This window comes from Corvus moneduloides, chromosome Z (assembly GCF_009650955.1).
Source record: "Corvus moneduloides isolate bCorMon1 chromosome Z, bCorMon1.pri, whole genome shotgun sequence".
NCBI classification, from domain to species: domain Eukaryota; kingdom Metazoa; phylum Chordata; class Aves; order Passeriformes; family Corvidae; genus Corvus; species Corvus moneduloides.
This window is the reverse complement of record NC_045511.1, coordinates 54,430,283-54,455,204: the sequence shown is the minus strand read 5'-3', so window position 1 is coordinate 54,455,204 and position 24,922 is coordinate 54,430,283. Positions and strand designations below refer to the sequence as shown.

At 34.7% G+C, this 24,922-nt stretch overlaps 1 protein-coding gene across 6 annotated transcripts in view; it reads right to left on the bottom strand.

Annotated features, from left to right (window-relative positions):
- Nucleotides 1-24,922, bottom strand: part of KIAA0825 (KIAA0825 ortholog) — a 239,763-nt gene that overhangs the window by 107,260 nt on the left and 107,581 nt on the right. For 4 of the 6 annotated variants that reach the window (XM_032095237.1, XM_032095240.1, XM_032095242.1 and 1 more), the window contains 5 exons: nt 16,386-16,583; nt 14,626-14,859; nt 12,592-13,000; nt 8,657-8,813; nt 3,412-3,567 (listed from right to left, as the gene is read on the bottom strand). In XM_032095237.1, coding sequence (XP_031951128.1) covers nt 3,412-3,567; nt 8,657-8,813; nt 12,592-13,000; nt 14,626-14,859; nt 16,386-16,583 — 1,154 coding nt within the window. The remainder of the gene's footprint in view (nt 1-3,411; nt 3,568-8,656; nt 8,814-12,591; nt 13,001-14,625; nt 14,860-16,385; nt 16,584-24,922) is intronic. The other 2 variants (XM_032095239.1, XM_032095241.1) reach the window with 2 other exon arrangements.

The following is a 24,922-nucleotide window of genomic DNA, read 5'->3' as shown; positions in this document are numbered from 1 at the left end:
TGAGAAATAAGGAGAAAAGATTCGACTAAGTGAACCGTACAAGAAGAGCATTACATGGCAGAAACCAGGATACTATTCTACACTCCACACTGAATTAAAAATAGAATTAAGTATATATTATATATATATAAATATATATAATATATAATAATATATATATTAATATATATATATATAAAATATATTCTATTAAATAGAATTAAAAATAGATGAATGCATGTGGAGGAAGTACTTGTAAAATCAAGAGGGATAAACAGGGGAAGCTATAGGGTAGCAACAGTCATGAAAACAAAGAGGAAATTTTTAAGTATACCAGATAAAATTTCTGACTCACAAAATTCCACAGACTGATCATTTCTGTGAAAAAGTAAAGGATTAGTTTGAAAAAAAGCCACTTCAGGAAAGGGAAATAATTTCTTTCTAGCATTGATTGATACTGTTGCATACCCTAGACTTAAGCTCACTAGATAACAGAGGAGCAGTAGCACTAGCACAGATTGAGGTATCAGGACAAACAGATAAAATCAAGAGCAACAAGTTATTAGGACCAGATGGTGATTGTTTAAGACTTTTGCAAGAATGTAAGAATGAAGTGGCTAAATTGTTAACAGAAATTACACAATTCCTAGAATCAGCTACTGAACTGGACAGTTGAAAGGTAAGAAATTTACTTAGCATCAACAAAAATGTTAGTTGATCTTAAAACAGCAGTTCAGTGGTCCAGATTTCAGGAGCAGTAAAATTCATAGAAACTATGATTAAGTATCTTGCTAAATTTTACGTGAATGGGAAACAATTAGCAAAACTTTAGAAGAAAACTTTCCTGTATGGCCATTCAGGAGCACTCTGGCAGTCACACTCTCACCACCAAGAGACTTTAACAGGTGGGACTGAGGCCCCTTCACACCAAGCAAATTAAGTTGATGGGTTCCCCACCTGACTCCCTGCACACACCACTCCCATGCAGTCAGACAAGGTTTCCCATAGGAGAGTCTCAGATGTCTGGTAGCTTAAAGAAATTTTATCACAATGCAATGACAGAGTAACAGCTCAAGCTCCTACACAGGCTGTTACACCCTCTCACAGTCTAAGTGCTCCATAGTCTGGTGTGTTCCAGCTGAGTCATCGGCTCCTGCCCAGTCTCTGAATGTGTAGTCACCTGGCTGGTGCCACGGGTACTTTGTTGTGCAAAGATATGAGGCCAGTTCATGGCCTCTTGCCTGGGGCTCCTGGCATTTCCAGCCCCCAGAGCTCAATCTACATCTGGCACAGTAACTACACTGAGCTATCTCCACTAAATGCAACAAAAAGAGTAAATGATGTAAAATGTTTTTTACATATACCAACACAGAATACATAGAATGTTCACTATTACCGTAGTAATTATACTGTATCCTGCAGCCATAGGGAGGAGGAGAGAAGATCCAGCAGGCAGGAATTGTGCAGCAAGGTTGATTTATTTAATTATTTTACAAACTCTTTTATAGACCTTTCCTGGGGTGATTGGCTAAAATCCTAAAACATCCATTGTCAAAATATTTTTCTACTGTACCATAAACAAGGCTTTTCCAAGGTTGCAGGTGTTCATGGTTTACAAAATTCTGCGAATATCTTCTGTGAGAGAGAAAAGTCTCTCACGGACTTAGAAAAGAGCTGGAAAAATTCTTGCTAACAGCAATATTGTATCCACACTTGACCTTTCTTGTAAGCCTCCTTCAAGTACTGCAGGGCTGCAATTAGGTCACCCCAAAGCCATCTCTTTTCCAGGCTGAACAGCTGTGATTCTCTTAGCCTTTCTTCATGGGAGAAGTGCTCCATCCCTCTAGTGATTTTGGTGTCCCTCCTCTGGACTTGTTCCAACAGGTGCATGTCCTTCCTGTGCTGGGACCCCAGAGCTGGATGCAGCACTGCAGGTGGGGACTCACCAGAATGGAGCAGATGGGCAGAATCAACTCCCTTGACCTGCTGGTCATGCTTCTTTTGATGCAGCCCACAGTACTTTCTGGGCTGAATAGGAGGAAGAACTTCTTTACTGCCTGGGTGACCAACCACCCGAACATATTGCGCAGAGAGGCTGCGGAGTCTCCCTCACCAGAGATATTCTGCACCAGATATATTGCACCAGAACCATCTGGATGCAATTCTCTGCCCATGTGCTCTGGGATGACCCTGATTGAGCAGAGAGGTTGGACCAGATGACCCACTGTGGTCCCTTCCAATCTCACCCATTCTGTGGTTCTGTGATTCTTGATTGGAAAATCCCTTCCAACTCAAGCTATTCTATGATTTTTTTGATCCATGGATTCTACAAAGCATGTTTCTCTGCAGTGACAAGACCTGCGGAATTGGTATTTGTCTCCTTTTTCAGTATATTAACACTTTTATTGCAACATGACAATGATTAAGCATTCATTAAACAAGTAAGAAAAACAAGTCTATTTTACAGCGATATAACTGATGAAATAGACCAATTTCTACTGGGCTAGGAGAGTACACGGTGAAAAAGCAGAGCTGCACTGAAAAAGGATGCATTTCTACACAAGTCTGTTAAGTGAATTTCATGTCACTGTAATACCATTTCTTTTCAAATATTTGAATTGAAGGCTGGAATCAAAAGCACTGATGATGTATTAAGAATATATGAGAAATGATGACATAAGATTTTTTTAAGTATCAAAGTGATATCAGAAACTATTTAGCATTTTGTGTAATGAGCTGGTCATGGGGTGCTCCAGCAGAGATTTAGGCAACCAGATCTCTTTTCTTTAACTGCTCCATTATCAGGAAACTAAATTCTGTAAGTAAATTATAATCCTTTGCATATTACAAGCATGATTTAGAAAAACAGAGAAATGGATGTTAGGGGTTTTTGTATGTGTGTGTGTGTTTTACCCCTGTTTAGTCTCACTTTTCTGTAAAATCTTTGTACTTCCAGAGCATTTTTTACTTAACTGTTCAACATTTCTGTGAAAGACCCATCAGGAAGATTCTAAATGTGAACTTAAAGAGCTCTGACATTACTTTTTTGAAGGACTAAGACTAACCCTATGTACTATTGCACAGATGTAATAAATGTCATTGCTACAATTGCACAGATGTAATAAATGTCATTGCTACTATGGACTTTCCTTCAGTATACTGAACACAGAAAGTATAAGTAAATGCAAACTGCTCTTCCATGCAATAATTCCGGTAAAAGAAATAATGGTAATGGCTTTTTGAACACCGTGATATTGTAGAGAGTACACTCATTAGATTCCGAAGGAATAATATTCCTTTCTACTTCATAAAATATGTGAGCACATGTAATTAAGTTCATTTTCATACATTCAGTCCTTGTCATTATCATGATCATAATAAGACTAAGAAGTAAAAATGATACCACAACCAAGATTTCAGATTTTCACAAACCTGATTGAATACTTTTGCACAAGATTGTCTGTACACCTGGAAAGGGTTGAAGTCAGGCTGCTCTTCTCTGTCCTTCAGTGTCAAAGGCAGGCATTGACTCGAGGTAACACCATCTTCAGAAAAGTTCTCCCAGGACAGCTGCTCTTTCAAATACTCCTTTTGAAAGAAAAAGCAACCACACATATAGTACAGGCCACCTAGCTTTCTAAGTGAAATTTGCCTACATTTCAAGCATAAGTTTACAGAATGCTTGATAGAAGTTGCTTTTAATAAGCGGGGAATAAACAATCTCTTAAAAAATAGATAACTTTTTAAGAATATTACCATTTTACAATAAACAAGAAATAACCTCCAAAAACATGCACCCAACTGAAGCAAAACAGAACAATCTAACCTATTGTTTTGAAATTGTTGTCAAATTACATATATATAAAATAAATGAGAACATACACACATATGTGTTAGGTATATGTAGAAATGAAAAACAAATGTTTTTTATGTCTTTCGAATTAAACATTTTGGAAAACATTCAACAATTACTATATGACTATAAATCAATTCTTTGATGAACGCGTTCTAAACAGTTATTTAAACACATGAAATAAATATTCTCCCACTCTTCAAAGTGAAAGGAATGAGGGACTTGTCTTTACAAACAAGCTGTGGGCCTGCTGAAAGATAAAACTAGTACTGAGAGAGAAAACAATGGGAAGGATTCTACTGATTGATGAATGGAAAGAAAGAGATATGTCTTTACAAATAAACTATAGGTCTGCTGATAAATGAAATTGGATCTTGAGAGATGAAAGAAACAATGGGAAGAACCATAAATTCCATAAGAATTAAAATAAAGGGGAGGTTATACATTAGAAGCGAGTCTTAGGTATTAGGCATTTCGGGAAGTCTGTACCTTTCAAGTACCTCAGCCAATGGGGAAAGAGAGAGGGAAATGCAATTGGGAAATAAGGATAAATAGGAGGCTGTGCCCTCCAAAAACTTGAGAGACCCCAGGGAAATGCCCCATGGCCTCTCCCTTTATTCGAACAAAGTAACAGGACTCCTCTGTCTCCTTTCTGGACATAAACCTCTGGTGTTTGTGGATTAAATTTCCTGACAAAAGTTATTTTTAGCTGTTTAAGCATTCAAGGACTAGAAGAAGATGATGATTTGCATTGCCATTTTAGAAACTATACTATAACAGATGCATGATTATTTTGGATACAATCTTTTCTGTTTTCACTTCTTCAACTACTACGTAAATAAATCATCATTGCAGGCCAATGAAGTGTTTTGATTAAAAGAACCGTTATATGAAGAGCTAGATAATGAAACATTTACACATCTATTTGCTGGAAAGACTACTGTGATTAAACAGTTTATTGTTATTAAAATGAAGTCCATAACATTGAGCAAATATTCAAGGTGAGGCATTAAGACGGGTGGATGCAAATGCTTCTCTTACTTGCAGTACTACTGAGATGAAATAACATGCAAACTACCTGCCAAGGCATCCTGTGCCTCTCAGTATCTCTTTCTGAAAGAAGAGTTTCATCATCTATTTAAGCTTACCCAACTACACCCTGACCTGAAAGGCACAAGTTCACTTTCAGTCCACACTGACTGTAGCTCTTTCTCTCTTGTGTTGGCATTAGCATATGTTGTGAAACCAGCCAGAAGAAAAAAAAAATTTCATCCAGGTAAAGAAGCAAAATGATTTCTAGTACTAGTAAAAAGGGGGGGCCTAGGAGTGGAAAAGCACCAGGACAAGAGAAAGAGAAGGACTGTCTCTCTGCTGGTTGCAGCCGAATGTCATGTCTGACCAAGAGAATCACAAAATTGTCTTAACGTATGGAAAAAAACCCAACCAATCAAAAAACGAAAAATAAATTGAGCTTTTTTTGCTTAAAACATCACAAACCAACCGTGAAAACATGCTCTCTCTTGGCTAGTTTTTCTCAGCTTTTAAGAATATCTGGATTTTTATTCTCCATTCATTCATTCATTCCTTTATGCCATAACAAAGATTTTAGAGCCACGGTGAAGGAAGTTATTTAAAAGTTATTTCTATACATCTACCAATTTTTGTAAATGTACTGCCTTCCATGTACACATTTTTACAAAACCTGTAGACAGCACTAAAGCAACCCAGCCCTTTGGATATAATGCAGCCAGCAGAAGCAGACTGTGTTGCTTTCTCAGTAGCAATACCGGAAATAGCTGTCCGTGCGCTGCCAAATGAAGAACTACTTGCTCAGCTGGTGAGAAAATACAATACTTATTTTGCAAAACCAGTACTCTACAAAATGGCACAATACTTATTCTAGGATCATCTTAAACACCAACAAAATAATGAACCAGCCTTGGTACACCATCTCCACTCCGTATTTGGAAAGCAAAACCAGCTCACTGAACGGGTAACTTTGGGGTCTGGGACCAGCGGAGACCACCAGAGGGACCCCTGGGACAGAAGAACGCATGTGCAAAGAGGGGGGGGAACATGTTACTGGTCTCCAGGAAATTCTTATCATATGTATGTTTATTCTGGGAAAATCAACGAATATGTAAGTAAAATATAGTATATAAGCGGGATCTTCTCTGTACTTGACATGCATAATTTTGGTGGAAATATCCCCTTCTGCATACGGTGCTGTAATAAAGAATGCCTGCTTCTTAATGCTACAGTGGTGTTAGGAAGGAGCTTTTCACCAATTTTGGTAACACCTGCTTGCCGGGGTTCGAAAAATTCAAGTGGTATACAGCTGACCTCAGTAAAGGTGTTTTTCTGTCTTTAATAAAATACTGTGGTTTTGGTTTTGATGAAGAGATTTATTCAACAGTGGCATATATATTATGTTAAGATCTCCTTTAGTATAGTAAATATTGTAGGCTCTGAAAGGGTCATGTTTCAAAAATGTGAAAATATATAATCACATCTGTACACATGTGAACTATATCCTCACTACACTGACTGGGCATCAAACCAAGTATACAGAATATTATTGAGCCTGACAGCTCAGAAGAGTTATCTCTTTTGTTGGCATTACTAAAAAATTATTTTTTAAATTATTATTATTTTTGGCAAATGCATGAAGGACTGCAAGCTCTTTTGAGTACTACAGTATCTATTACAAATTTTTGTAAAATGATATCTCTATTTTCAAATACAGTTTCCAATAATCCATATCCTTTTCACCCGCTTTTCTAAGCAACATCACTGAGAACAACAATTTTCTGTCTCCTCATTTTGTTCTCTAGTTACACATGATTACTAAGCAGTGTAGCATAAAGATCTCTAAACTAATTTTAAGAAAACAATCCCTTGACATTCCAAGGAGCCTTTAAACAAAAGGACAGACCTTTGAATATACAATCAAATCTATTTCTTCATAGTCATGCACATTAAACGTAATTTAGATTTTGAAAAATAATACTGAAAAGTGCATTATCATAATACCATGCTAAGCATTAAAATGTTTTGTAATGGTTTCAAAGGCAATTGAAAGTAATACAGTTACATCCTTCTGAGTCAAGCTGGTCAGGATCTCTTTTCTTCTTCTTTTTTAAAACAATACAGTTTTTTCCACTGAGGAATGTTCTATTTTTAAAAAAGGTCCTACTAGCTGCAGAAATTCAAGGAGAGACACCTGGGATGCGGAAAGTCAGGCTGAAGTCCCTCTTCCAGCTAATTCTCTCAGCCTTGTACCTCCTATTGGAGCTGTTCCACTTTGTATAAATAACCAAATACTCACAGGAGTCAGATCTTGGATCAGGGTCTCCAAAACCCAGCATGTGCATTTTATTCCTTCAACTAGGGTATGATTCTATTTTTGACCCTGAAAGTTACAGAATGCATTTTTACTGCAATTTCTACAAGGCAAACAACTCCAACGGGAAAAAGAAGGAGTTCCATGCTGATAGCTAATGTTATGGAGGTTTGGGGAGCTAGTTCAGATATGGGAGATGCAGATACAATTCCCTGGTCTAAACCACGAAGTAAAAAATTTGAGCCTGCATATGCTGTCCCCTAGGTAACTGTGCTAACTACCGGACTATATGCTATTTTCGGTGGTCTTTTCCTCACTCCTTTATACCTAAGAGTAATCCTGAATGTGCTCCAGGTGAAAAGGTTTGGTTTATTACAGTAATAATTTTCACTTCACTTCCCAAACCAGTTACACAGAAACCAGTTAATTGTTTGAGATGAAACCTGAAAAGATTCAGTACTGTACTAATGTTAGGTTGCCATCTCTACATATATACTTACATTGCTTCTAATGCTTCCGAAGACAGATTCATAAAGGTTGCTTTTAAGCCTGTACTTAGGAACTAAACAGTTGGATCTGATTTTCAGAAGCACAGTGTTAGTCCCAAGGTGCACTCTATGGCCTTCCTACAGACATAGCTGCCTAGTCGGGGTTTTTTGCTACCAATTTTTTAAAAAGCAAAATCCTGGCCTCTGCCTGCATTTGTATTATTTTGTATTTTATTGTAAACACTTCCATATACTTGCCATGATTTTAACAGCACCTTCTTACGCATTCAGATAATTTAGTAATTAAAGCTAATAAACAGAACTTTCTTAATAAAGTTGTGTAGAACTGTGTTATTGTACAATTTAAACAAACCTATGTTTAAGTGAATAAAATCAGAATGCTTTTGGTAATTTGGGGCAATTTAGAACAGCCTTAGAAATAATGCGGTAATTCTTTTACATTGCCAAAATTCCATAAATCTGAATTTGTTTCTTGTAATTTTAAAAGCACTTTAGATGAACAGAATTGTCTAAATTGAGTAAGATTTCATATGGATGCATTTACTTCCTCAGTACAGCCATAGGGGTTGTATGTTTGCTTGTTTAAATCAGAAGAGTTAATTAACCACATGTAATTTTACATTTTTTTCAGTCAACTCTTCAACAGCCTTCGTTGATTTTTAATTTTTTTTTTTTTTACTGTGCTCAGATTCCAAAATGTATCTATGGTCTACAACATGAAACTGAAGGAAGTTTATGAGCCATACTACTGTCTAAGTACCTAAATAAAATCTACAGTGTTTCCTATAAAATAATCTTTTCTGTAGAAATGCACAAAAGCCTAAACGGAATGGATTCTATTAAAATACAACATAGGATTCTATATTGACTCTAAGAACTATTATTACCTCCTTGACTAACCCCTAGCTGCCAGCAGACGCTGCCCCAGGCCAGTACACACCTAATTGCTCTGTGAAAAGGCCGTTTCCTTACCTCATTGAGCCGGATGATGTGATAAATTTGCCTCAGGTATTTGCTACCACCTGGTTTGTGGCAGATATCCAGGACCATCATGTTTATATTATGCTCAGTGAATCCAAGCGCAATGCTTCCTTCCTCTAACGTTGCACCTTTAACTGTGACTGAGGCACTAGAATATAAGAAAGATACAGTCTTAAGTTAAATTTCTAAGAAGCAAAATATTAACACAAACTCAGCTAGAACTACATGTTCAGAAAAACCTGGAAGTACTTGACTTGCATAAATGTTGTTGTATATATATCTCTCACATAATACTTACTAAATAACATTATTATACAAATTTTTATCATCTTAATCAGAAAGATGAACACATAAAACACTCTTTAAGGATATAGAAGTAGCAAATATTTTCGTTTCCCCTACAGAAGTATCTCTGCTACTAGAAATGGCATTTACCTTCCATCTCTTGTTCACTTTTCTATGCCCATCACAGCACACATTAAAGCCTAATTAACATGTCAGAAAAGTAGCCATTACTCGAAGTATAGGTTAGAAGTTTTAAATTGAAGTATTTTTCTTTCCACTGGTATGTTGTTTACCATTTAAAAGGTACCTATTTGCCACTTGTTGCATTTTTTGCCCTGTACTGTTACTTGTTTTCTTTGTATTTGTGTGAAACCTCTACCAAGGAAAATCTGAAGGTGACATTCCCAAACGCCTCCACAATTGTGCATTCAAATCTCTGATCATTGTCAGTCTGCTCTCCACACACAAACACAAGTTACTATCTCACTATTGTTACTGATAAAGTCTAAGAAAGAAAAAGTACTAAAATTTTCCTCAAAGCAACACAGGTATTTGACATGTATGTGTCAAGAACTCAAAAGATTAACAAGAATATATTGTCCTTCCTACAGACACTATTGGATTAAGTTAAAATAAACCAAAGAAGCATTCTCAATTAAAAGCAAAATCAATATTGTATCGTTTTCAAAGTAAAACGAAAAACAAATCACCAAAAAACCCCCCAAAACCTGAAAACAAAACCACTGTGCTTGCAGTTTACTGTTGAAAGTGTGCCATGGTTACAAAGTCAGTACTTTGAAAGTTGATGTTTGACCTACAGGCTGCCTGAAATGCTGCACAGCTGCTGGACATTAATGCTGATATTGCTTCCACATGCAGTTTCAGAATGTCCTACAGAGCAAATAGTTTCAAAATATAAACTATAATTTTGTTCTTTGCTGACTGGAAGTGATACTCTGTTATTATGGTGTACTTTACAGAAAAGCTTCAAAGAAATTGATCTTTAAATTAAAGCACACTTAAGGCTGATATTTGATGCCATGTACAGATACAACCTGAATTTCTTGTCAAAATTCTTAGTGACTAACATTGAAAAAGCTAAGAACCTCTGACAAAGTAATGTATCAGTGCCAGTGCCCAAATTGTATCCTTTACTGCCCGTTACTGTGCAGGTGAAGCAGATGATTGGATTCAGGCAGCACTATGATTAATGACTTCCTTTCTGGATTTGGGACTGCCTATCAATCATGTCATTAGGAAGAATGTGCCCTGAGAGAGGCAGACCTCAGCCAAGGAATAACTGCATTCATCTTAATCTGTATATGCAACCAGCCAGCAAGGTCAGGGTCACCATGATGAAAAACAATAATCTTCAATTCGACAAATTACTTTGCAAAGACAGACCTTTCTTTTCTTCTCAGGACGTGTGTTTTTCAGAATCTAACATGACTGTTTACAGCTCTGATGCTACCATAAAGTGAAGGTTATTTTAATGAATACTAATACTTTCAGGCAGTACACAAGGCAGGCAAAGAGTGCCACTTTCTGAACCTTTCAATGAAGACTATAATTTTTGAAATATTCTTTAAAATTAAGTAAATATATAACATTTAGACTTTTTATCTAAGTAGCAGTCCTGATAATAATAACATAACACAAAATCAAGCAAGAATTTTGCTTATAAAAACCCACTGCACTTCAAAGACATTTCTACAGCTCTGTAGGTGAGTCCCAAATAAATTTTTGAAATTTATAGGGGTCTTTTTCATTCACATGCTGTATCTATTAGAAGTCTATAACCATTTATGAATACATATATGCATGTGCATACAGCTACATGAGAAAATAATTTAATTATTGAACAGTTACATAACACCAATTTAGATTTTCCAATATAGTAATTTCTGTTTCAAACAAATCACATGAAAATCATAAATCTCTTGAAAGATTACTTTTAGTTTAGTAATTATGGGGCTGCTACTTACTTTAATTGAATATTTGAATTTGAGCTTTAATATATTAGTTTTGTAATTTGCATTTATAATAACATTTATCTCTACATTTCATCTCTCAGCTATTTATAAACTGGATCTTTTTTTCCCCCCAGATATTGACTCATAATATTTGAATGAAAAACAGAAAAATAACATTCATATTAGACTTCTATTCCAGAAATGCAACTGAAGTCAGGGGAGTCAATTTCCTAACTGCATCAAATAACTGCTCACTTGGAGAGCAGGTAATGTATTCTTCATTAATCTAAGCTTAAAATTACCAGGCCTAGTCATACGCTAGTTTTCTCTTTGGTTGACACTGTACACATACAGAAAACATTTTCCCATGTTTACTTTCCACAACCTGATACCTAATGTATAACACAGCATTTTTGTGGTATTTTACAAAAGAAAATACAGCAGTATATTAACTTAAAATTCTCAGCTTCAGAAGATGTGCAAATTAACTAAAGTTTTAGTTTTTAGAGGTTATGCACAATATTGTCTTCCTGTATTTGTATTTTAAGAAGTACCTGTTGTCTCAGTGACATTAGAAATTGTATTATGGGACCATTGTGTTAAGTATCAATTTACAAATTATCATCATGGTTTTTTATTCTACAACTCCTTCAATCACTGGCATCTGGCTTCAATCTTTTAATCATTGGATTAGACCTTGTAAATTAGAATTAAATGGAAATGTAAAGATAAGAAAAGGCCAATGTCAATGAGCGATTGTGTGACGCTATTACTGCTTACTGCTACCCACATTAACTGCTCATAGAAACAGGACACTGTCCCTTAAAGCACTGCATGAAAGCCTATTCATTGGTATCACTGATTCCAACCTACAATCACTGTATCCTTTGTTGATATGGACAGATCCTGACATGACAACAACGACTGCAACCTTCAAGAATACTCATTGAAAAAACAGCCATCTTACTTTCAGTAGTTACAATTTAATTCATTAAGTCATGTAATTCCAATAAATCTAATATTGCAAAGTTGATGAATGGTATTTTTGCAGAATGATACATGACTGCAGCATTAAAACAGACTGGACTACAAACACATCGACATGTACACAACTCCTTGAAAAATCACTGCAAAGATCTTAATATCAAATGTGAAGGAAAAATTGGTATTTTCTCAGAAAGGCACAGCAGGATATTCTTCTTGTCCTGTGTTGATATACCCTATTTGCCTCAGGGTTTGATATGTTATAGAATGAAGTATGCTAGCTTTTTATTCACAAATGAACACTGAAAGCTTCTTATAGTTCCTCTTAATTTACTCACCACAGTAAAATTAAATTATAAATACATTTAGTACCTGTTAACATTTTGAAAGCTATAACAATGGACTTGTCCACATTTTTGGCTCATCAAGAAAATAAGAAATCTTGTAGTACTATGAACACACTGTTCTGATGAAACAACCATCTTTTACTATTTCAGCAATGAACTTAAATTACAAATCCATGTATGAAGCCATCAATATTCCATCAATATTAAGGACTAATGCGCTTCATATAAGATCACTGCTAATCTCTTTTCCTTAAAATTGAGCAGTAGCCATAGACATGCCAATAATCTAGTAAAATAAAGAGCAAACAGTTGCATTTGAAAAACACTAAGCTCTTACCAGTCTATGCTCAATTTTCTTGCCTTCAGCAACTGGCTTTCAATCCAGTTTGGTCTTTGCTGTTCAATGCTTTGTATAATCTTCTGGGTCACTTGCTTAGGACCACTTTTCTGTTTTCCCATAATACTTTCTAAGCATACACGAACTAAACTGAGTTTTTCTTTGCTCCATCTGTCAAGTGTTGCACCTGTTAAAAATTCTGCAGTATTTCCATCCTCAAATATCCGACATATAATTACAATCAAGTTCCAGACAAGCAGACCAGCTTTCTTCAATTCAGCAAAGTTTCTTGACATTCTTCTCTCAGCCAGAAAAAAGAAGTATTTAACTGGGGGAGGCAAACATGCAATCACTGTAGGTAACTTGCTGATTACAATAGATACTGCTTGAGCTGCAAGCCTTGTGAAGCCTTAAAAATAGAAAGAAAAGATGATATCATTAACATTAACATTACAGTTCTAACATGCTTCTGAATATTGCATGATAATTTCTAACTTTCTTTTGTAGTGAAAATGGGCAAAAAGCTTAAGTACTCAACACTGTAGTTTCACTTCTATTATGGTTTCTGCACATAAATCACACAAATTCGAAACAATCACATGAATTAAAAGCAGCAAATTTAGACTGTGACTCTTAACAATTAGTCCTACTGTGCACAGTCATTACAGGATTAATGAGAAAGACAATACTCAGGTATTCTGAATGCTAAAAAGTTGTCTTCAAAATTGTAATTTTTTTTCAACTTCACAGCTGAAGCATTACACTTAGTGTATGAGAATATTACACACATTCATAATCTCTAGTTTTTTATCAATCCCTTTCTATGTTCAAAACAACAAAACTTCAGTTTATCATCTTTCATATAAACATCTACACTAGATAGCACTGCATTTTAAAGATTCCAGGTAATAAAAGTAGCTATAAAAGTAACTAGAGAGAAATTGTGCTGCTCAAAACCCAAGACACATTTAAAATGAAAAAGTATAGCAAAAGGTGATCCACAGCATGGACTTAAGTCAAGATTTAAAATAGCACCAAAACAAACCCCTAACAACTAAAAAAAGCTCCATGTCATTGCACCTGCATTCCGAATGTTTTTCTTTTATTATAAAAAGAAGCCATATCTGTTCTAGATATCACACATACAAATTTAAATTGTCTTGAAGCCTGGAGTCTTACCTCTCTTGCATATCAGTTCACACATAGCAATTAGCATAAAATAGCAATACAAGTTCTAGATTAAAATGAGAGTACAGTGAAGATGCATGAAAAAAAAGAATGGATTTATGCCCTGGCTGGGCCACAATCTACACACTCAAAACTCTGCCAGAACATACTACTGTACTGAAAATAATCAGGTGGCAATAATTTACCATGAAATGTTTCCAAAAGTTAGCCTTCTGAACCACGACCTGAAATGACAGATGCTTTAGGCACTGTGGGCTATGAAAATGCACACCAGAAATCAGCTTTACACCTAATCACCTTCAAAACACCTCCTATTCTGTATATGATTTCTTTCTTTACTAACTGTTTCAACAACCAAGCAGTAGTATATTCCGCAACAGTTTCAGTGCTTTTTTTATTCAAGCATAAATTGCTGTCTTGTAAAGCTGGGATGAATGACAGTCCTGAATAAAAAGATGATAATGAAAAGGAAAACTGTTTACAGCCATTGAGGCTGAAGTATAGGCATTATTCTTCACTTTGTTTTGAATCCCATCTGACTACTGCCAGATGCTGAAAACATATTCAATACTATTATTATCAATACTACAATACTGATTATTTTCAAAATCTTGTTTGTATATGTATGGGCGTAAGCCTCAAGAAAGAATAACTGAATTTTAAAGCAAAGTACTTAAAAAAACCCAACCAACCACCACAGGATGTTAGGAAATAGTTTGTTCATTGTCATACTACAACTCACAAAATCTAACTGCCCAGTTTTGGAGCAAAGGAGTTAAAAGTTCTTACGACAAACTTAGAGGATGTATTGTATATATATAAATATTATGTATAAATTTCACCTACATTTCCCAGGTTCTTTTCTCTTCATTTCCCGAGGAGTGTAATTCCATTCCTTTGGAACAGTTTTCAGTAAGCTTTCAGGAACTATTTGCTTGTGCTGGTATGTTCCATAGTTTTCTCTCGCCTCCCACGAATGCATCAAAGAAATTATCTGTTTCACTACACCCTTGACTGAATTAATCAAAGTCAACTTCAAGCATCTGATAACTTCTGGCTCTGACTCACCAAAACTGGAAACTTCAGAAGAAAGAATTATTAAATATTCAGTAAGTGTATTCATTTGTGTAAATCTGTTTCAGAAAGTGTTTTCAGCATTTTTATGGAAAAGAAGTAGCATTATGATTCATAATAAATTAGACCTATTGGTCCATTACAAGTTAAAGAAAGAGTATAATACAAAACCATATAGCATCTTGGTACCATTTTAATACAGTACTGACAAAAAAAAATCAATTTATTTCCTTCATTATCATTTCTCCACTGATATGTTTATAAAAATTCAATTTAAGCTGATTGATGTCTTCCTTTTTATATGGAAAACATTCAATTACTTGTTAGGCAAGTTATCAATGAGGCAAAAAGATATACCTTATTTTCTACTTGTTTGTCTTGATAGTATTAATGAAGTTGCATTCATTAGATACCCAAACTGTTATGCTACACACACTAAAGGAAAAAAAAGGTACTTTGGAAACAAAAACACATACAAATAATAGTCATCAACAGAAACACAGCATGTCATCAGAGATTGCATGTTCAAAACACACCATCCTAAATACAGTTATTGACATTACAACAAGTATCAATCTTCTCCACATTCTTAATACCACAGCAAACTGCAGTTTCTCCGTTGTCATGGAGCTGCAATTGTCAGGCAGAGTGTTGCAGAGCATATCAGAGATGTGTTTTGACATGTCAGATCCTTAGATCCTTTGCTCATATGTTTGCTTCCCTCTACTTTTTGCTGATCTAATCATGGTCTTTCTGGAAGCTTCCAGGCACCACTTCTCTGTTTTTCATCCTCTTATACCTTAAACTTCTATTTTTTGCAATCCCATTTTTCTCTGAGAAGTACCTGAGCACTTTCATCATCACTGTTTTCTATTTTGGGATGTTCATAATTCTACTTCCCCTCCTGCATTCTCCCATTTTCTTCCTCTTCTTTTAAGCCTTCCTGCTTTTAATCCATAATTTGCAGTATCACCCTTCTAAGCCTCACCTCTTTCTTCTGGTTGAATACTGGTTTTCTTTGAGGGTAGAATTAGTTGCTCTAATTGTGAGGGCAGCTTTCCCTCTCAACAGTAAATAAAGAGGCTGAGTGCCTGTTGACACCAGAGCCTATATGCTCATCAGATTACTTCTCCCTCAACAGGAAAAGAAGTCCTTCCTTCTCTTTTTCCACTCTCTTCCATGCTTCCTTACTTTTAAATTGCAGCAAAGGTCTGGAGCTGTTAAATGCATAGAAGCGAAGAACCTCTACTTGTAGAGACCTACAAAAACGTTTTGCAGCCAGTCTGCTGGTAAGAAAGACACTTAAGGTAATCAGACCACTCAAACACTGCTCTGGAACCTCTGCATTCCTCAAAATTTTCACCACTCCTACCATGGCCTGACTGCACAAAACCCTTCAATAATACTGTAATTTTGAAGTAAGCTAACATAATTTCACCCGATTTATTATGGTAAAAATAATGTTCACTACATGTCTAAAAACAACCAAGATTTAACACCAGATTTGAAATGCTTATTAATAAATTAAATACCTGTCATATTGTATAAGCAATTCCACAGCAGCTCTTTTTCCATGTAGGACTCAAAAGCAATGCCAAGAGATTTGGGCGATAAAGTGCAGTAAGACAATACTGTGAAGATTGCTTCAATCAGAGTATTGTTATTTTTTATTTTGTTATTTTCCTGTTCCAAGAGAGAACTTTGCTCATCACAATTCAATGCTTCATTTCCTTCAAAATAAACAAAAACATGGTTCCAATAATTTCCAAGTAATTCAAGGTCTCAGTAATAGACAGTATTAATCAAAACAAACTGTAAAGTGTATCTGAATAATATTTTAAACAGTAACACAGATACTGAAATCTGATCTTTCTCTGCCTAATGACAGTTGACTGTCTTCCTGAATTATGTGTAGCCAATAAAAAGGAGACTCAAGCATGTTTTTAAACCATGGACTATACCTATTTAATTAAAAATTAAATTGAAATTTATTGTATTATGAATTGATTATTTATTGAATATTAAGCAGAACTGAACTGCAGAATCACAGTCAAAAAGCTATTACTGCTTAACTCCTCTTACTTATATATTAGTCATATGAAATAATAAAATCCTATTTAGATATAAAAAATTAAGAAAAGTAGCAGCTCCATATTGCCCAAAATGTACTGGCTTTGTTTTTCAGTATAAGATGAAACTCAGAATAAATCAGTTCCACAAAACAAAATCTCAGCCCTGCTAGTATACAGATTTTAAAGACAAGTAGTGATTATCATAGAGTTCAGTGATAATTTCTTACAAATATTTACAAATGTTTCTGATAGTCATTATAAAGCAATCTCCCAGCTAAAAGATAAGGTTGTGTTTAAAACTCCTGGAATCAATGCAACTCAATGACTTTGACTTGTGCTAATGTCAAAGACCTGAGCTTCCCATCTGTTTGTAAAATATGCTTCTGATGTTAACAACCATAAGCAATGGCCAGAGCCATAACCTTAAATAGAGTTAAATACTCTTAATTTAAATTTCTAGTTTGCAAACCCAACGGTTTCTGTAAAAAGTATTTAGATAAAAATATACTTTAAAATGTCATGGCTTTCCACCAGTTCGGTTGTCTTTACCTTTAGCAACCTGTGGAAGAGAAAGACGGGAGACTTCAAAATCTACCACAATGAAAAATCATTGCTTTCAACCCATCTTTGAACGACTTGAGAATTAAAAAAATCTCATTTTACTCTCTTCTGAATTCCTACAACTTAATTAATGCATTATTGTAAAACACTCAGTCTAGGTAATATGCTACCTTAATAGAAACAGAGGATGTAGAAAGCTGAAAAACACGATCAGTGATTTCATAACCAGCAAGCTGTGGATTTGTGTTTTTTCCCAAGGTAGCAGACGGATCAGCCATAAGATGGTTTTTTAATCAACTTTCTTTTCCCTATGAGTTGAGTGAGCTGACATATATTGTTTTCCAAGCCAGCTGCTTCTAAGTGAAGACTTAAATGGATTCCACTGATTCACTCAAACCAGGGATATGTATGACAAAGAAATAACCATCAAAGCACAAAAAGCAGTTCAAATGGTGAGATTAAAATCTGAATAGAACTTTGATTCTATTACTGTAAGTATTTATTTTTAAAATTAATTTAACCAAATTCTAGAGAGGAGGTTTGCTAAGATTTCAAGTACTACGTAAAGTGTCTTTGCAGTACATTATGGGAAATTAGTTTGTTTAAAGATGCTTATGACTTGAAATTAAGCATAAATTTGTTTTATGACCATGCAGCATAGAAAGTTTGAGTCACAACTTACTAATAACTTTTCTATCAACTTAGTGTTACCAAAAGATTTAGATAACGAGAAAGGAGAGTAAAAGAATTTTGTAGAGGGGGTTATACATACATCTTGTTATAACTACTGTATAATGCAACTCTTGTGCTTTTAAGCAAAGATCTTAATGAATCCACTGGTAAATCATTCTGTGGCTAAACATAACAAAATGTGTAAGTATTCATCAGCTTTTTCTTGTTTTACACTGAAGTAATTATTGTCCTTGTTGTAAGAACAACCTGAAAGCTCAGGTTAAAATTAGTTTTCTGATTTATAAGTGGGCATGGGTCATAGAATCACAGAGTACTTTGGGTTAAATGGGACTTTAAAGGAAATGTCAGTTGAAAAGTTTAGCTACCTGATCAGTATAGCTGGTTAAATATTATGAATTACGAGTCTACAGAAAGATATGTAGATTTCTCTTGCCTGAGATTTTTTCTTTTACATTTAGTAACTCACCTGTCATAACATTAAATATTCATCTCAGTTTGAACTCCAATGCAGCCTTCTTGTTAATTATTACATAAGAACAGAATTTGTATGATCGGCATTATACTTACTGCCCTGTGATGCTTCCCTCTATACATTTCTCCTTTTTTCACTGACTGCATTTGTATAGCAAAAGCTAATTTGTGAAGGGAACCTAAAGCTCCCACAGGCAGCTCGAAGGAGGTGCTACTTTATCATTTTAGGAAGACTTAACATTCATCCATAAATGTGGCTACATATTTACCTAGATACCTGCCAGAATAAAAAAAAAATCAGCTGTTTGTTGTTTCCATATAGCATGATATTCTATACGCACAAAAAATACCAAAGCATATTAAAATATGAAAATATTATTTTTTTAATAAGTATCTCTATAGGAAAATTATATATCTATTGAATAACAGCTATGCCCTAACCATTCACAATGAATCATTCTTCCTATGACAAAATAATGCACTAAACCTCTTGGGATACTACCACGTGTTTTAAAAACATAACTTCAGGAAGGCAGACTTACAAGTGCAATTTACCCATATTTCTTTCTTACTGATAGAAATACCATTCAGTAATTTGCCAACATTATCACTCATCCAGCACTTATCTACTACAAGTCTAGCCATAAAATGAATCTTGCCAAATTTAAAAAATCCTCTGTTATTGACTCTAGATTTCACTCTCCCTGGTGAATCCATGCACAACAGCCAAGCTATAAACAGTTATGCTGTCTTTTTTGATCAAAAGAGGTAGTCAAAACTTAAATTCATACATGTTTCATTTAGGAAGAGGAATTGAAGATGGAGCAAATTATTTCTGTTATAGGTCTTTAATTTGCAAAGAGCATGAAATTTTTGCTTTCTTTACCGAATTTAAAAGTTTCTTTAAATCACAGCATCTTATAAGGATATAAAGAATGCAAAAAGCATATGCTTTACTTGTTTACAGAATCCAATCCTTCAACAGGGACTCTGCAGTACACTACATCCTCAGTGATTCTTCTATCATTGACTTTTTTTCTGTTCCTTTACTGTATCTGACCTGGTAGATCATTTTACTTTTCTTTCAGAGTTGCTCCTCTCCAATGACAGCTAAAATCTATTGTACCCTTGAACACAGCTTCATATTGGCAGAAAGTGTATTATTTTAATTTTAAATTCCAAGGAAAAATTTTACATCATAGATTCAGGGAAGAGTCACAGCATATTATGAGTTGGAAGAGACCCACAAGTGTCATGAAGTCCAACTCTTAAGTAAATGGCCCATATGGGGATTGAACTCACAACCTTGTTGTTAACAGCACCATGTTCTAACCAACTGAGCTAATCTCAGGGTCATTTTACTTCTCCCCTGAATAAAATGCAGACCTTAAATCTACCCTTTTCAATTTAATAGATTCCAAATAATAATAAGCCCTGTATTAGCTGCTACCTGTGAATCCAATATATCCTAAATTTGTGACAACTAAAAAGCTCGACATGGCAAAGAGGCTTTAACAACACTTATATCATCTGTCCATAAATTATTAATGTATCAGCAAACTGCTTCTGTAGCAATATATTTATATGTCACCAGTCCCACAGCATTTTAATCTCATTCAACTCCATTTAGATTTTTTTGTCCCTAAACAATTTATATTTTCAACTATCTGAGAAGAAGCTTCCATTAATGAATTTCTGAGTTAGTGACTTGTGCAAAATCTATCTTATCTATGGCCAATAGAAAATAAAACATTACTGTCAGAATACCTCCAGTACTGATTTTATGGGATAGTATGCAGAAATTGTGACCTTCTGACAGCCAAAATTTGATGGGGCAATAATGAATTTAGTCCTATGGCCACATTAGCTCCCTTGTGTTACTCCATGTATTGGGATAGATACTAAAAAGCTTACCTTCTTAAAACTTATTCACTCTAGCGCTCTACTGTAACAAGAAGTTCCTATCAGAAATTACTAAGTCTTTGAAAAGCTATCCATATGACCATATATCACAGACACCAAGTCAATCACACATGTATCAGAGACTGTCTTCACACTCTGTCAAGAAAAGGTAAGTGATTCACAACACGGCTCCACTATAGTCCAAACAGAAATTACTATATAAGTTGTCAGAAACTCCATAAAATCTGTTTACTGTTTTCTCTAGCTTATCACTGGAAAATCACCAAATGGAACAGGATATCTGATTAAGGTCCCTTTTTTCTTGTCTTCCAGCTAGAAGTACATAACTTCAGTAAATCCTTCATTGGTTATGCAGGTACAGAATCCAATAAATTTACTGGTCAGATGGACCTTTTGAGGAGATGCCACTTTTAAAGTAATCTCCTAACCATTAGGCTACCATGACACAGATTGCTATCATGAAGAGGCTAAGAAAACTTTCAGGGGTACTCACAAGCTTCATATTGGATGATCCACAAATACCTGGAGGAGAGATCTACCTCTGCACAAGGACATAAATTACTCAAAGAGATTTACTTCTGCTCTTCTAATGAGAACAAGGTTATAGATTAACACACAAGTTTTGTGAACAAAATCTGCAAGACTACTTTTCCCCAAAATGGTGTGTGGTTGAGCCATTGGACTAGCACAGCTGCTAGTTTTTTCACTTGTGTGATAGACCGCAACTCAGGATTATTAAATCCAAGGAGTCATTAGAAGAAAGCACAAAAATAATGACCATCAAGAACCTGAAATTAAAGTGTCAAATTGGTACAGATTTAAACAATGCCAGAATTTTGATGGAGTTGGTAATTTATGTAAGGCATGTATATTTTCCTCTGTAATAATTAACTACTACCACTAATAGTTCAGTCTGATCCCCAGATGAGGTCATTTGATGAAGTTACCACTTTTCACTGTTCTTTCAGGGTAACTCACAAACAAACAGTGCTATTTACTCTTAAGTGTCTAAAACATAATTAACTAAGTTTGATCAAAATTTAGTTGGTACTTTAAATTTACCTTAAAATGGCACATTACACATCATGGCAGTTAGAGAACTGCTTGAAAGAGGGCAAAGAATTGGAGTGGGGAAAAAAAAAATCTTCCAGTTCTACAAATACATTTCTAAGTTCTCTTTCCAAAAAACAGCTAATAAAAGAACAGTCTTAGAAAGCTCTTCATATCTATTAGTGTCTAGAAAGCTGTCTAATGGTGCACCACACAATTATATTTTCTTGGTGGAAATCTTCCCTTCTCCAACCTGCTCATGTGTGCAAGGTAATTGATCTCTTTTTGAAGCAAATCACATTTCTTTGGGTCCAATTTCAGATTTGCAGCCTTAGACCTATTACAGAATATTTGCAAATGTTACTATCAATTCTTATTTCAAAATTTTAATGGGGCCCAGGATATCATCTAGGTTGAAATGTCCAGACTACACAATACTGTCTCTCAAATATGTATTGTACAAACCAAAAACATTAGGTGAAACTGCCAATGGCCTCGTCCTGCTGTGAAAGCAGTTTTCTTACAGTTTATCTCCACATGCCAGTATTCACTTTAAGGTTGTGTGTAGAAAGACAAATAAAATGTCTATAACAACTGGAGTCTCATGTATTTCTGGTAATGAATAAGATTCTTTATAAGACTATAAAGCAATACATTGCATTTTCTATTGTACATCATTAACTTGATACTACTATCTCTTCTAAAACAAAAGTATGTATGGACCCAAGGACTGACTGAAAGTATGGAATGCGCCTTGTTGACAATTTCCCAGTGACAATTTCTTAGTGACCAGTGTCTTATCTGCTATTTGTATGTGGCCAGGTGTCTATTGTCTGGTGGAGTCCTCTTTGGTATTAATCCTGTGTTGGGCCAGTGCAATCCAATAAAGTTATTGCTGTTTGATTTATTATGCAAAGAAAAACTCCTGATTCCTGGAAATAATGACTATCAAACTAGTCACAGACTGTTCTACTGGCATGCTGTGTATTTAGAGCAAATCTAGCAGAAATTCTCAGCATTCACTTTCATCCTTCACGTTTTCATATCAGCATCTGCTGGATTCAGTTACTCATTTTATACAAGAACCACTTCCTTTTTCCCTCTATTATTTGTTGCTCGTCAAAAGAATCCATTTCTGTTTCACATTCATGAATGATAAGGCAATTATGGTAAAAAAATCTGCCAAGCAAATTGCAAACCAGTTTGTTTTATTTCAGAAAATTAACACCATACCAGCTACCTTCACAATTTCTCTCTGCAAAGCCACAGCAGAGACCTTAGATGCTTTACTCACTCAAGAGGGTATCTTGAAGAAATCTTGAAGAAATCCTAGAAAAAAACTCTAGGATTATATGGCACTATAATTTAACAGACCTAGGTTATATAGACTTGTAGCTTATTATAGAGGTCAAACGTGCAAATCAAATGTTTCAACCATTTTTTCAAAGTTGCCTTTATGCAGTAGCCATACTCACTGAAGACAAGTGGTTCAGTTCTGGGTATCTGATTTATTACCTTTAGTATTTTTTGATGCAAGAACTTTGTATTTCCGTATTTTAGTTTTTATGTACATTTCATAGATCATATAGCACAAAAAAATGACAAAAGTGAACATTTTGTCATCTTCCTGTCCAGACAGTGTATAGTTATATTCGTGGAGTTTCAATAGCTTCAGCAAATATGTTATCCTTCTTATAACATTGAGCAACATGAATCATGCATACATAGCTTCTCCACAAATACTCTTTCTACTGAAAAAACTTTGGCAATCCCAACAGTACTCCCTACTATGATGGAGAATATGCATTCCTTCTGAACCTCCCCATGGTACAACCATGAGAACAATGGGGCTACATTGAAATTTAGTGTGTTTGAATGATGTCTACTTTGAGTATCTGAGTGTGTCAAAACAATACAGAAAAAAATTAATCAATGCCTAAGATTTTTTGCCTTATGGACTATTTTTTAAAAGGAGAAAGAAAGAATGAATGTAAAAAATGTGAGAAGGCTTTTCCTATTTAAAAAATTATTATGTAGTTAAATACCAGGGAGTTTTTTTATCACTAGGGCAAATAGCTCAAAAAGTTATGGTATACTTAGTTGCATAGGAGAAGGAATAAAGAATACAAATTTTTTGTCATTAGAGAATTAACCCCATTGAAATTAATTTAGATTATACGGATTATCACAGATATCAACTTTATCTAAACTGAAAGTTTATTCATTCCAATATTGAAGTTACATGAATAAAGCCTGTGTAAATAACACATTTTGTAATTCAAACTAACATGGATTTCCCTAAAGCTTAAGAGGTTGGTCAGTCAATAGACTAATATATTCTGTCACTTATTACCTGCAATAATTTAAACAGATAGTAAAATTCAATACTGGATAACATAGGGTAAGACTATGACCCTGATCAAACATTTGTCAGTCCTTGTAAAAGATGACATGCGTTTGAGTAGGCAAGTGTACGCACCACAGCTCTCAATAAGATGCATGACAGCAGTGGAAGCTGTTGTTCCCCTGACAAATACTAGACCATTTTAAAATGACAGAAATAAATCATGGTGTATACATATATATATAAATGCAGTTTTATATATGCAGTTATATATGTATATATACATATGTATATATATGTTTATACGTATATATAAAATATTATATGTACCTTACAGGTTTTTTGATAAATAGGAAGAATTCTTTTGACAAAGAAATTTAGAAACCAAGACTCTTATATTCCTGCAAAATTAAGTCAAGCACGTGATTATACCATTCAACAATATCATTTAATCTGCAAACTATTAAAAGAATGATGTGATAAAGTTTGTTGCTTCAAACACAATACCATCAGAATGCAAAGAAAAATTTGTAGAAACATTATTTTATTTATTCTACTTTCAAAACATCATTAATGAATTAACAAGCAGAAGCATATATGTAATTCTAGAATGCCTACAGTGACAAACATATAATAACTTCAACAAAACATCTAAGAAGCTTTCCACTGTTCAAATATAATTTTGAAAGTGGTCTTTTAGACTATAATCCACACTTTTGAAAAAACTATGTAGAGTAGTTGTGGTATCAAAGCTCCGTTAAGCTCAAATTCATTTTGACTCTTTTGCATTTATGACAGCAGCCTATTTTAACAAATTGCATTGCTTTGAAATTATTACTACACGAATTGAGTGCAAATTCTTACTAAAAAGGTGATGACTTTTTCTATCTTTTTACCCATTCAAGAAGCATCCTACTGATAAGTAAATGGGTACCTAACCCCCAAAAATGGCTGT